General features: G+C 35.2%; 1 protein-coding gene across 2 annotated transcripts in view; it reads right to left on the reverse strand.

Annotated features, from left to right (window-relative positions):
- Positions 1–286: 286 nt before the first annotated feature.
- Positions 287–14,053, reverse strand: part of KIF5B (kinesin family member 5B) — a 36,500-nt gene continuing 22,733 nt past the window's right edge. Inside the window, exons 15-26 of one of the 2 annotated variants that reach the window (XM_081971499.1) lie at positions 13,196–13,339; positions 12,482–12,667; positions 11,136–11,253; positions 9,685–9,746; positions 9,477–9,586; positions 8,124–8,225; positions 7,376–7,436; positions 7,215–7,286; positions 7,011–7,115; positions 3,952–4,168; positions 2,912–3,063; positions 287–2,651 (exon numbers count right to left, since the gene is read on the reverse strand). In XM_081971499.1, coding sequence (XP_081827625.1) covers positions 2,927–3,063; positions 3,952–4,168; positions 7,011–7,115; positions 7,215–7,286; positions 7,376–7,436; positions 8,124–8,225; positions 9,477–9,586; positions 9,685–9,746; positions 11,136–11,253; positions 12,482–12,667; positions 13,196–13,339 — 1,314 coding nt within the window. In that variant the 3' untranslated portion in view covers positions 287–2,651; positions 2,912–2,926. Of the gene's footprint in view, positions 2,652–2,911; positions 3,064–3,951; positions 4,169–7,010; positions 7,116–7,214; positions 7,287–7,375; positions 7,437–8,123; positions 8,226–9,476; positions 9,587–9,684; positions 9,747–11,135; positions 11,254–12,481; positions 12,671–13,195; positions 13,340–14,053 lie in introns of both variants that reach the window. The other variant, XM_081971498.1, reaches the window with a different exon arrangement.

The following is a 14,053-nucleotide window of genomic DNA, read 5'->3' on the forward strand; positions in this document are numbered from 1 at the left end:
GGAGGGGAGGGAATCTGAGATCAATATCTATTTGGGCTTATACAGAGTGATTCTAGTTACTTGTGCCTGACAAGTATCTATTGTACATGAATTTATGTAACAGTGTTGAATAATGAATTCTGCTTATTTTATTTTGTATGCTTCCTACTGATGACTCTTTCCGGAATTAATATTAGCAGACTATTGGTTGTATTAAATAGGAAACTTTAGTGCACTATATAATGATATAATGCCATGAGAAATTCTACCTGGGAATTAAATTACATCTCAATGAATTTCACTAGAATTCAAATATTTTCTTTATTTGAAATTCAAAACATTTACAGCATGCAAGTAGTTAACTATCCTCTCTAAATAATTTATTATCCTCATATAGTGAGAATAAACCAATGTACCAATTGGCTAACTTTTTAATATCATATCTAAGTTAGAGATAATTGTATCAGTAATGTTAGGTAGATTATTAGTTCATCTCTATAAATAATGTCTTCCATGTTATTCAACTCTTATCCTAAGCCATTTTTAGCAAATGAACTTAGAGGAACAGACGACTGAAGGACCATAAGTTGAAACTTCAATGCATTTAACAATTTGAATGTAGACTGAAGATTTTAAATTTGCAAAACCATCAATTGTCCTGTCATGCAACATACCATAGGTGATCCAAAGAATTAAAAGGAAGTTGTTTTGAAAGTCTAAGTTGCAATTCTTAGTAAACTTCATATTGGATCAAAATTAAAGAAAAAACCCTATGGGTATTAAAAAATTGTACATTTTGAGGTACATGCTAGGTACAGTTTATTTAATTTACACAGCCATATCAGCACCAAAACCTGTGATACAATACTTACAGGAATGAAACTACCATAAACAACTATGAGAAAATATCCTGCTTCATTTGAATATCCTGCCAAGAAACCAAATTTGAACTGTGCAAACTGAATCGGGATTAGAACAATATGTTACTGTTGAGAAAGTGGCATAGGCTATTGCAACTGAAAACACTAAGAACCATTACTTAAATACCCATTTCCTTTTGTACATATCTCCTCTTATGTTGCAGAGGTCTTTTCATTTTATGTCTGGAGGGTTTATTTTAAATACAGAACTGTGTTAGGAGGTCAATTCCAAAATTTTAATACGTAGCTTGGCTGATTTTAAAAAAAGCCCAGACTTTAAAAATTATTTTAAAAACCACAAATGAAAAGTTATTGGGAAAAAGCCTAATTTTTCTATCATTAAGCTTCATCATAATACAAATACTTAATTTGTAAAAAAGTTAGTCATAAAAATCTACAGAAAACCTTTATCTCCAAGTGCTTGTGAACTTACTGTAACCAGATACAAAACTAGCATAAATGCATTCCAGGAAAGCAGTTATTTAGCATCTCCATTGCTGCAGTTTATTCTTCAACTCCTACAAACCTTACGATTGTTATGAGAAATCCTTCTAAAGCCTTTAGAATTTATTGTGCAGGAAGTCTCTATCAAAGGCATCATTTGAACTTCCTGAAGTGCCATTCTAAAGGGCAAAACTCTCATTAAAAAAAAAATAGAGGTGGGACTTTTTGCAAAAAGAAATAGAAGACTAATTAATTTGTCCGAGATGATGTCTGGAAAGCATACATGTACAGAAATCTAGATTTACAAATTAATTACAGTGAAAGTTCAGTATAGCTCAATTTCCAGTCATCCAACATTTCTAGTCTTTTTAAACAATTAACTTTGCTCCTGTTTTTCAGTTGCTGAAAATTAATGAATCCATTCTTATTCTCAAGCTTTAAACCAAATTTGTAGTTTGCAAATTACTCTAGACTGTCATTTATAGAACATTGTAGAGTTTACTTGTAGAATAAAGTTCATTACAGTAAAAAATACAAATGCAAAATAATTTCCCAATTTTTCTTCCAAATTTATACAGCTCTGATGATTGATAGGCTCATCAAGAGGAAGCAGAATGTTTTCATCTCATCATGCTATTCTGTGTATAGTCAGGAATAGGACAAATTAAAGTCATTGCCAAATCTTTTCATGTCAATCTATATTTATTACTTGCTATACACAGTATTAACTCAATAACCCAGTAAAAGATATTTAACTAAACAGTTACATAGCCTTACAAGAACACTTTCTTAGTTCTATGTTTTTGAGATTTCAGTGCCTAAAGGCAACAGTCGTCATAAACACATCTCAGTAATTTCATACTGTACAAATAATTTTAGTCTTAGTCTCTATACAGCCGTATAGGCAAAATTAATGTACAGTGTTCTAATTCATGAGTGGGTCAAATAGTGTAATTAAAGTTATAAGGTTTGAAACTTATTTCAACATAGCTCCACACTTCCTAAGACCATTAAATATACATAAATTAAACTAGGAAATTTTAAGATGTTGCTTAACATACATTCAACTTGGCACAGTGCAGACTAAATTTAAGACGTGAACGACAGATCATGTAATGAGACCTACATTTTAAGTTATACGTCAATTTTCCAAGAAAGAATTCTAATTTCCTGGGAATCAATTAGCCAAATCGAAAAATGAGGAGAGCTGTACAGATGGTACAAATTTATACAATTTTCTAATTTTCAAGGAATGACTCTCATTGCGCAATATCCAATTCTGATCATGTTGTGTGTACTTCTCACCATCTAGAAATAACCAAAAGGACATGCATAAATGAAACGTGCTTACAATTCTTAGTCTCCAAAGTGTAACTTTACACAAATATTCATAACTACATACTTTTATTCAAAAAATATGCAATCTCCATGATGTCAGTAATGATTATAGGACTTTAATCCTAGTGTACAATTCTGGTATGTTTTTAATTCATTCCTACTTGTATTTGAAGAAGTTTTCAAATTTCTTACATATAAAGTAAACTACCAGTTTAAAGTAATCAACCAACCTTGATCATCAAAATTCATGCTTTCTCTTGCCGAGCTCCACCTCCACGTACTGCAACTGGCTGACTATTTTGGGTAAAAGCAGTTCCACCACGAATTGCATTTGGATGGGTTGGAGAAGCAGCTGGATATTGACCAGGACGAATAGGCTTAGCTATATTGGGGGGAGGGGGGGGGGTATAAAAGATAAAGCAAGGCCATGTGACAAATTAAAATGTGATCAATATGCTAGATTAAATGGAAGCAAGAAATATTTAAGTTCCAGAAAAGTAGTTCAACATATTTCAGTTGAAGATGGCTATTTATAATTAGTTGAACATTTGTAATTAGCTAATTTTTGCTTTGCTTTTCCTTACAGGTTTCTTCGTCCAATGAACTAAGAGATTTTCAGTGCCTTCAGGACTGGGCATTAAGGTTACACTGCTGTGGGTTAATTATTACATATATCTGGGTAGGAATTGCTAGACCAGAAAAACATATCTTGATGTTTCACAAAACAATGAGGCTTTTTAAAATTAAATTATACTTATGTTTATATTTAATGTGTAATGACAATAATCTAAGATGCATTGTAATATGTATTTTTTAAATGCAGGATATTAAACACAGATTTTTTACATGAGTGCTTCATAGGCAATCATAGATTTTCCATACTGTTGGATCCAATTTTCCCTGAAAGTACCATTTCCTCTACTGTGCCGAAGGCCACCAGCTTCTCTAATGTGGTTTTCATTCCAGCAACATTACTTACTGGATTCTAGTAACAGAATGTGCTTTTCTCTCCTCTTCCATTTCTCTTTCCTTTTGTGCCATTTTAATTGCAAGTATAGATCATTTAATTCCTTTGTACTGTAAAAATACTTGCTGTATTTTAATTATTGCTATACACAGATTTTGAGGCAGAGGAATATCAAAATTTCCCCAACAACCCAAATAAAATTAAGAGAATAACAGTCTAACAGTATGCAATTTGTTATATTCTATTATTTTAAAATCTGTGTTTGTAAACACATCATGTTTATGCTTTATTTGTTCTACTTACCAATCTGTGCTGAATGCGCCTTTCTGATCATGTTCTTTGATCTCACTGCTTCTTTAATTCGGTCTACTTCTTGCTGGTATCGCTTACGATCTCGGGAAGCATTTTCTTTTGCTTCTTTTAATGCTGATTCCAAAGCTTTAACTCTTTCAGCTGTAGCTCTAAGCCGTTTCTCCAGTTTTGGAAGTTCACAACGAAGATCTGCATTATCACGTACCAACTGGACATAAAATAATGTGTGTGAATTTGTTCAACAAATTTTACAGATTATTGTCAATTTCTAATAAATATGAAATAAAGCACTTCTATCACACAAAATAAGTGTTCAATCATAAACAATATTATTGATTTTTCCATTCAATTCCTATAAAATATTTTGAAGAACTCATTTTAATCTAAAAGCCCCCCCCCAACTCTTTTATAAACTAAAAATAAATGATATTTCTGAATGATATCATCTAAGTGAATGAAATGTTTTAGGTACAATTTAGAAGAGGCTCATCTGAGCATATGAATTTGTGACAATAGACAATAGTGTCTTTTTTCCAGCTGCATCATCCTGAAAAAAGATGTAGCTGCTTAAGTCCTAAGTTGGAGTCCCACAAATCCCAAACCACCTCATCCAAATTGATTCTGAAGATTATACATCTATACTATCTATGAACACAAACTAACAGCTTAGAAAATGAATACATTGTCAAAGTCTTAGACTAAGTAAACATTATAACAGAAAGAAAAAAGCTTTCTGATGCCTGAATGTTATGCTTTACCAACTATACTTAGTAATCAGTAATGGCTCTAACTCTTAACACAGGTACAATATTGGCTGTGATGGCAGCAAATCCATGTAGGTCGGGGTTGGCATATCACATTATTTATTTTCTACAAACTTGGCTTTTGTTTATTTATATTCCCCCTTATTTTTATAAATAACTCGAAGCAAATATTCCTCTGTCCCCCTATTTTCCCCATAACAACAACCATCCTGTGTGGCAAGTTGGGCTGAGAGTGTATGGCTGGCCCAAAGTAATCCAGTTGGCTTTCATGCCTAAAATGGGACTAGATCTCACACTCTCCTGTCCTAAAGGTGCTTTTTCGAGAGACAACAGGACTTTCTTTTCTTTTCTTGAAGACATATCACTTCTCATTCAAGAAGCGAAAAGTCTTCAAAAACAAAAAACAAGCAAGTCCAGCTGCCTCTTGAAAAAAACACCTTTGGAACAACCGTGACCTGGATGACTGAGAATTTCCATAGTCACTCTCCTGCTTTCTAGCTTCATATCACAATCACTAGATCAGGGGTGGCGAACACGCGGCTCGCAAGCCGCATGCGGCTCCCGGCCAAAATAAATGAGGCTCTTTGCCTCTTGTCATTATTTACTATACTGTGGCTCGGATCACGCGCTCCCTTTCGGAAGCTGGGGAGGTCCTTTGCAGGCAGCTAGAACGGGCCACCTGCAAAGGACTTCCCCAGACTTGCTTTGAGGAGCACGGGGTGACTGAGGCTAGTTGTGAAGCCCCAAAGCCCCCACCGCCACCGGAAGAACTGCTGCCACCTCCTCCTCATCCTCCTCTAACAGGCAGCACTGCCGGATTTGCCGCCCGGCGCTGCGGCTGAGATGAAGCCGCCAAAGCTCCAGCTGGCATCTCCGCGCGTGGCAGCGGCGCCTCCCCTCCGCTCGGAGCAGCTGAGCTCAGTCAGCGCTGGGTTACCCCTGCCCCCTCCTCCTCCTCCTCCGTGCTTTTGAGGAGCCAGTAGGAAGGCGGGGGGGGAGCAGGGGAAAAAAAGCCTCATGGCTCATCAAAAGCACGGAGGAGGGGGAGGGGGCAGAGGTAACCCAGCGCTGAGCTCAGGAGCAAATCTGGTGATTCTGTTGGAGGAGGAGGAGGAGGTAGCAGCAGTTATTCTGGTGGCAACTCGTACTCATCGGCATCTTCAGCAGAAGCCCTGCCCACAATGAAGAAAGCAAAGATGGAGCAGATCCACGCAGATGACGTCGCTGCAACATGACTGGAGGAGGAATTCTGGGAGTTGAAGTCCACAAGTGTTAAAGCTGTCAGGTTTGAAGACCCCTGGGGGTTTTTTTCCCTAAAGGGTTAGGGGTGCAAGGGTCTTGTAACTTGACAGCTTTAAGAGTTGCGTGCTTCAAATGCCAGAGTTTCTGAGCCAACATTTTGGTTGCTAAGCAGGAGCGTTGTTAAGTGATACTGATATTATATAACACTTTGAATTAAGCGGGTACCTTGAAGAAACATAACTTTGAGTTTCAAATAATACTGATTTCGTTGTTGTCTTAGGTGACATCTGTGAAAAAAATTCGGGTGCTCAGGCATGAAAATGTGCCGCTCAAACACTATACTTTTCTGCTCACATCGAAAAAAAATTAGAGGGAACATTGCTTCCGGGTCTGTTTTGGCAGGTCACTGCGTGGTGTGGCTCTCTGACTCTCACAGTTTAAAATTTTGGCTCTTTTTGTCGAACTTGTTCGCCACCCCTGCACTAGATCAAACTGACTCATTGGTGCAGGAGTTTTCAAGAAATATATTTTCTTGGTTAGTAGACATTATATATCCAATTTCCCTGCCTAACTTTGCAGGTTCTTGAATGGGATTAACCTCTTAAATAGATATTAATATGCAACTGACTCATGCCCTGTTGTTGGTAGATCATTTGAATGATAAAGTGGTGGTTCTATTTGTTTACGGACAGCTGGATGGCTCTTGGGAGAGTGTGTTTCTCTTTCTCCAATAATTATACTCCAGTTGCTTTTTGCTTGTTGGTTGTTTTTCATAAGGAGGTAACTCCAGTTTATCTATATGTTGATTGACTGCCATGTGATTGGGGGGGGGGACTTTATGTGGAGCTCATCCTCTAATGCTGAGTATTTGCTTATGACAATTTGATAGATCCATAGATCTCTTTTTCTTTGTTACTGAGCTTTGGGGTTACTTAGAGAACTATGTGAGGATTTTGTTATTACAGAGCAAAGCTATATAAAACTATTGTTAATGTAGCTTTTTTAAATAATGCAAACAAAAATATAAGATTATTACAGTTTTACCTGTTTGTGGACTTTTGTGAGCTGTTCAAGATTGTTCTCTAGAAAAGAAATCTTCTGTTTCTGAGCAGCACTCCCACCGGTATCATCTGAATCAATCTCTGCGCTCTTTGATAAGAAGAAATACAATTGGAGTTCAGATTCTTGCAGAATGAAAATCCAAAATATTAAATACATGTTAAAATAAAAAACTGAGTGTAACATTACTTTCTTAACTCTGGTGGCCAAATCTTGAACAAAGAGTTTTCTGAGGTTATGCAGAGTCTGAAGTTCTTTGGCCTAACAAGCATAAGAGTATTAGAGTTAAGACTTCTCTTGGTAAAGTAGTTGAAGAATTTCAAAGATTTTTTTCAGAATACACAGCTTACCACAGTCTCCTCTAAACCTTTTAGGTCTTGTCTTGCTTGCTCTCTTCTATCTTGTATAACACTGAAATCATAAATTAAAATTCATTAAACTTTTAGTACTTGTTTTCAAGTCTCTGGATATTTTTAAATAATATGAAAAATAAAACCTGGACTAATAAATGAAACATATAAAGAGATTCCACAATTTAAACACTGAATTACATAAGAAAAATATTGATTAAAAAACAATGTCAATCTTATGTACATCACTTCGGAAGCTATGACCCAAATAAATAAAATTATTTGACCTTTTATTGATATTATTAATTATATGCACTTGCAATAAATATTGCAGAAGCATGTATGTATATTGCATGAAATGTAATGGAACAAATGCAAAGTAATCCATCTTTAAAACAATTATGTTATTCAAAGAATGGCACAACAAGCCACTTGCCAAAGCTCTAATTGCACCCATCTTCCATCTCAGAACAACTAAAAAAACCTAAACCTGGCATACTAGCAATTATTAAGGACAAGCTATATCTCTCCTGTTTCTCTTTGTAAGAGAAAGATAATGAACATATATTTAATTAATATTTACTAAAATCTTATATTTTACTAAAATATAAGATGGTAAAAGAACACAATATCTCAAAATCAGACTTCACAGGCCTGGAAAACAATTTTTTGAAAAGTATACCAAAATGAATAGCATTAACTGATTTTTTATTATATATCTAAATATAAATTGTAAATTGTAACTTACGTAAGTTCATGCAATTTCTTGCTTTTTTCCTGATCCACAGTTTTCAGCTTATCATGTTCAATTCTGAGCCGTTCCTGCTCTAGTATTATCTTCTGATTTTGACTGAACACAGAAATAATAATTAACTGAAGTGAGCAATAGTGATTATTTACTTTGTAACATACTAAATTTATTATGAATTTTGATATCTCAAAACCAAGATGACGATCCACCATACAGGCCCTAACACTTATTTTGGAACCAACTGATAACTGGTTTAATTCTCAACATGTCTGAGCTACAAGATGAACTTAGTTGATTTTAAATAAAAATTGTTTATATTTAGTAGGAATGTGTAAATTAATGCCCATTCTAACTTATCAAACCGCTGTACCCCAAGCCTCCTCCTTGTTATCTGCAGCAAGAGCTGTACCTCAAATCCAGTATTTCCAAACAAGGCTGTTGGTCTTGTACACATCTTAGCCAAAAGACATAAAGTGGCACAAATCAAGTACAACCACTCTTGAAATCAATCAACCGAAAGACCTTACAAGGTTAACTGGGGAAAATGCAGGTTGGCAAGGCAGAAAACAGCGTTGAAGTGAGATAATTAAGTTTGAGAAAGCCACTCCTGCAGACTTTCCTTCAAAATGTCTTATGCCCTTTCCAATGGGACAGATAACACAGACCATACTGATGTTCTCACTTCACAATATGACTTCAGCCAATTAATGTGCTGCATGCCTTCTCTCATCGCAAAGAAGAAGAAAAAAAGCAAAGGAAGGAAGAAAGAAATCTTTAGTTGCTGTTTCACACTTTCTCTCACTGGGAAATTGGACAACTCCTGCCACTTCATCAGTCATGCTTCCCTTCAATAGGGAAATTGAATTCACTTTTCACGGTGAGAACAAAAGCGATGGTTTCTATTTCATCTTGCATTTAGCATTTGTTCTCCAGGCTGATGAATACAGAGTATTTATTATTACCTCCTGCAGATGAACTATGTTTCATAACTGGTTCCATTCTTTCAATCAAATCAAGTGAAAAATGGAGTAGATCCAGTTTAGAACCAGAACCCATTCTGTTACCTAGATCTGAAGTAGTGTTTTTTTAAAGTAGATATTTTTATTTTTATTCTACTGTGCTTTTTAATTATTATTTTTGGGGGAGGACTGCAAAAATGAAGAAAATTAATATAAAAATGGTATTTCTGGCCACTGTGGTCACCAAAGTTTTATCCACTTCCTAAAAAAGGCTGACATATTAGTATGTAAAATCAAAGAAAATGATGCACCTAAAAATCTATTTCATAAGCAAAAATAAATTATTCCCACCAATCCCACTCTTTATGACAAAGCGGTATGCAAAACTTACTCTTGCAAATCAGTTATTAATTTTTCTTTTGCCTCAATTTCATCTCTCAAGCTGCTAATCTGCTTCTGATGAGTTTCACGGTGACTTTGGATTTGCTGCTCAACTGCTTGCTAAAGAACCAAACGTTCTGGTTATTTTACAGTATAAGGACAAACAAGGTACTTAGTTAATTCATTTTAAAGAATTATTAAAATGTAGGTTGACTTGCCTTAGCCTCATTTGCAGTCTGAACTTTGTTCAGATGTTCCTTCTCCATTTCATGAACTTTTCCTAGTAAAGAGGGGGAGGTAGAGAATTCATCTTTAAAACACATAATTAGATAGTATAAAAAGTCCTCTAATACTTGTAGCTTACATAAATACAGGTATCCTGAATTATTAAACTAGCAGGCAACCCAGTAAGTATTCTATTTCTGCAGTCATCTCTGAGAAATTCACTAGTCAACCTGTCTTTCACACACATAATTTATTCATTGGATTTACAGGTAGTCCCTGAATTATGATAGTAATTAAACCAGAATTTCAATCACTAAGTAAAGCAATCATAAAGCATGACACCATGTGACTTAGTGACAGGAATCCCAGCAGTCCCCATTACCATTGTTGTAAGATTCCCAGTTGTTGTTAGGCATGGGCCAACCCCAATCCAAGCCATTCCTGGTTTCCTTTTTTCCTTGAGCCTTGGCAGAGTTATGTACTGCCTGCTCTGCCTTTTCAATTTTCTGCAAGTCTTCCAAGGCATCATGGTGCTGTTTGAGGAACAACATGAATAGACTTGGGAAGAAGCCCTAGCTAGCCTGTCAGCAGTTGCCTTGCCCAAGACCAGGCACACATGAGCAGTAGAGGAAGACAGTGAAGGTCAAATGCATGCAGCAGGCCTGTGAAGCATAGGTGATAGAGGCAGCTACAGCTCTGCTCACCATGTTGTGATGCTAGAGATAGGACTCCTTGGCAGCAGCACCACTGAGACTAAAGTAAAGGCTGAAGGATGGTGGCAGCCAGCTGAGACTGCTGAAAGTCTCAGGCCTCTACATCTGTCCTGGTACTGCCACCACTGAGTGTACTGCAGACAAAAGGGCAGAGGAACCCTCCTCGGTTTGGGTGCACTGCCAAGCACCCAAATCTTAATCATGTGAATGTGGGGATGCTGCAATGGCTGCAACTTCAGGGATTGGGTGGAAGTACCATTTGTTCAGCCCCCTTATAACTTTGTCACTGAACAAATGGTTGCAAGCAAGGACTATATTATAATGAGGACCCAGATTGTTGGGAGCAATATACTGACTCTGTAAACCGCTTAGAGAGGGCTGTAAAGCATTATGAAGTGCTGTTATTATTTCCTTTACAAGTTGAAAGCATAACTCCACCCAACTGTTCTAATGAAATCATCCTGAGGGATGACGTATGCTAACAGAGTGATTAATTCATAGTCATCTATAGAGCTTATATAGCCAACTGAGGCCTTGAACTTGTCTTTCTAGTCTTAATCCATCACTTTAATATCAATGTACCCTCTTATAAATGTGATTAAAATATGCTTACTAGCAAATACACTACCATTCCCTTATTGCAGAAATGTATCAGTTAACTTCAACTTCTCAGCTTATGAATCATGTTCTTAACCATTCACATAAAAACAGCAATATAAAGCAATACATACTTTGGGCGTGGAGCTCAACTAGCTCCTCATTAAGAGAATCCACAGACTCTTCAAGCTGTCTTTTTTTCTGTTCCACATTCTGAAGATATTCTGTAAGTGATTTGATCTTGGCTTCATGCTTCAAGATGAAAGTAGGATTGATATTTCAATGAATTAGAGACATGTATCAGTGATTTAAAAAACTGATGGTTTAAATAATATATCAAAACACACATATATTATACAATTTCCAGAAAACATAAAGACTAAATTGAAGAATACTTTCTGAATCATCTGTATTATGCAAAGTCAAATGTGTCCTTTTTCAAATAATTTAATTTTATCAATCTTTAATATCTTTACTTTTCTTGCTCTATTACTGAATTATATAGCAAGAAATTTTATTCAATAAACACTAATGATACATCAAGATGTAAAATAGGAATATGAGAATTACACGTGAGAAAGTCCAAGAATGTGGAAGTCTACTAAATCCCTTACATTTTTTAAACTGCTCCATTATAAAAACAATTTGCATTATTCAAATGGGGGATAAGTGAATTTCCTTTCTACATTAAAGGTGCTTACTAAGCATTTCATTAGGATTTTAAGGTCAACCTGGGAAAGAAAAAAACATTGCGGCCCTAATTTTAAAAATCCATTCTTGCATATTTTCTGACAGTATTGGGAGTTGCCAGTATCAGACATAGGTATTTCCTTTGAATATGGTAATTACAATTTCTGTTTAGTTTAGGTGGGAAAACCTGAACCTATAGAAGCCAGTAAGAAGACACACTTCATTACAACTGTAGCTTAGACACACTGAGAGCTGTAACCTAAATTATAAAATATAAGAATTACTGATACTTTGTATACTAATTGTGTAAAAAAAAAAACCTCCAAAATTCAAACTCACCAAAAACTGCTCTCAAGCTAAATTTCAGTTATAATGTTCAAGAAAATAAAATATAATATTCATAGCTTAGAAAAAGCTGTTCCATTTCCAATGCATACCCAAATATCCAATTACTTTTGTACCAGAAATGGCGTAATGAGCACACAAGGTATCAGTGATGTAGAGAGATTTTCAAGCATTCAGAAAAAGTATTTTAAAATATTTTCAAGCCCAATAAGGATTCAGCACATTCACTGGCAACAGAATACTTTCTCTTCTCTACAGGAAGAGGATGGAAAATGAATGATACGCTCACTAACAGCCATTTTAAAATTTACCCTAATCTCCTTTGTCCTTGTATTATTATACTAAACAAGATCCTCAAATTCCCAGGTAGGGTGGCTATTGAAGAACATCATACTGAACAAGGTTGTTACAAAATATTTAACAAACAGAACAAAATCAAATTTACCTGTGAAATACGAAGCTGACAGGCTGCTAGTTCCTTTTCATTTTCTTCCATTTTCTTATTGCTTTCTGTTTGTGTACTTTCTAACTGCTTACATCGTTTTACCATAGTCTTTACTTCAGATTTCATTTTACTAATGTAGAGTCTTGCAACCGTGAATTCCTCATCTATCATACCAGTTCCTTCTGGCTGCTAAGAAAGAATCAATGTTTAGCTCCAAAAGATTGAAAGTTCATAAAATAATCCAGTAACTTATTCTGAGTTCATATATTATTTAGCATTAGACAATTTCTTTCCTATTAAAGTGTCAACTACATTGTTAATTATGAAATTCTATTTAAAATGAGATTGTAGCCAAAGCGACGTACAAACTATATCTAACTCAATGTATCAGATTTGGGGCATCAAAAGTATTTGTTTTAAAACTGTTTTTATTGCCACTTCTGACAATATCTACAGTTGATTTCTTATAAACTATGGTTATTGATAGTTGCTGTATTGCCATCAAAATAACAGACTCTCATGGGAAATGGCAAGTATACTTTTAAAGCTGTCTTAAAAGAAAAGCACGTTTATGCAATATTTCTCATGCATAAATACTATAATGAGTATTTTTAATGATAAATTAATAATGAAAAGAGAAAACATACAATGATAGGGATGTGCCAGTCAGGGACAGGATGGATTTCGAATCTTAATGGTCATTAGATGACTTACCTTTACATCGTTGTTTCCAACTGCAATTCCTATTTCTGCAAGGTCTTTTAACAGAGATGCCATCATTTCAGTTGCACGTTTTTTCTGATGATTGGTCATTTCTTTAAGTTTTTGAAGTTCTCCATCTATACTAGCTAATGTTATCTGGAATAGGAAAAAATAATAATGTTACCTAGATAACATTATCAGCAGGCAAAAATCAATTCAAGAGTTCTGTCTTCATTCCAAGAACTTCAATTTTCATTCAAGTAGTCATAGTTTGTTTCCTAAGGGAACATTTTTTCTAAGCTCTGTGAACACAGAAATGATAAACTCTAGAATTATTATCACTGTAGTCCAAAAGATTGGCATGATCATGAAAGCTTCTGCCTCGCTGTCAGTCATCATTAAAGTCATGGGGCACAATTACACAGTCAAGATATTGAAAGTACAAACAACTGCCAACTCCCATAAACCGCAAAGTATTGGTTGATTTTCTTTTTATTTCTTTCCTTTCTCTGATTGCTGAAGTCTTTGACAATGCTGCAAGAAAAATATAATCTCATAACAACTACTAGAAGCAGAAAATAGAATTCCCCCATTAACTCTTGCCTCTGCAACTATTTATGTTTGGCATTTAAACCTAATTATTAACCAGCTGAAAAAGTTCTATAGCCTAGAAGTTGCAATTGACTTATTATGATCCTCAAATATTTTACATTTCAATGTGTATGAAGACAACCATTTTAAAATAAAAAATTGAGAATAAGTTACATTTTAAAAATGGGTGTGCAGAATCTTAAACTCCCAAATGCAAGTTTCTGTTTGAAGTTTCTAACATGTCAGTGAAAATCAGACAAGATGCAACAAGCCCATGAC

Source organism: Natrix helvetica (assembly GCF_964273705.1).
Source record: "Natrix helvetica genome assembly, chromosome: Z".
Classification (NCBI taxonomy): Eukaryota; Metazoa; Chordata; class Lepidosauria; order Squamata; family Natricidae; genus Natrix; species Natrix helvetica.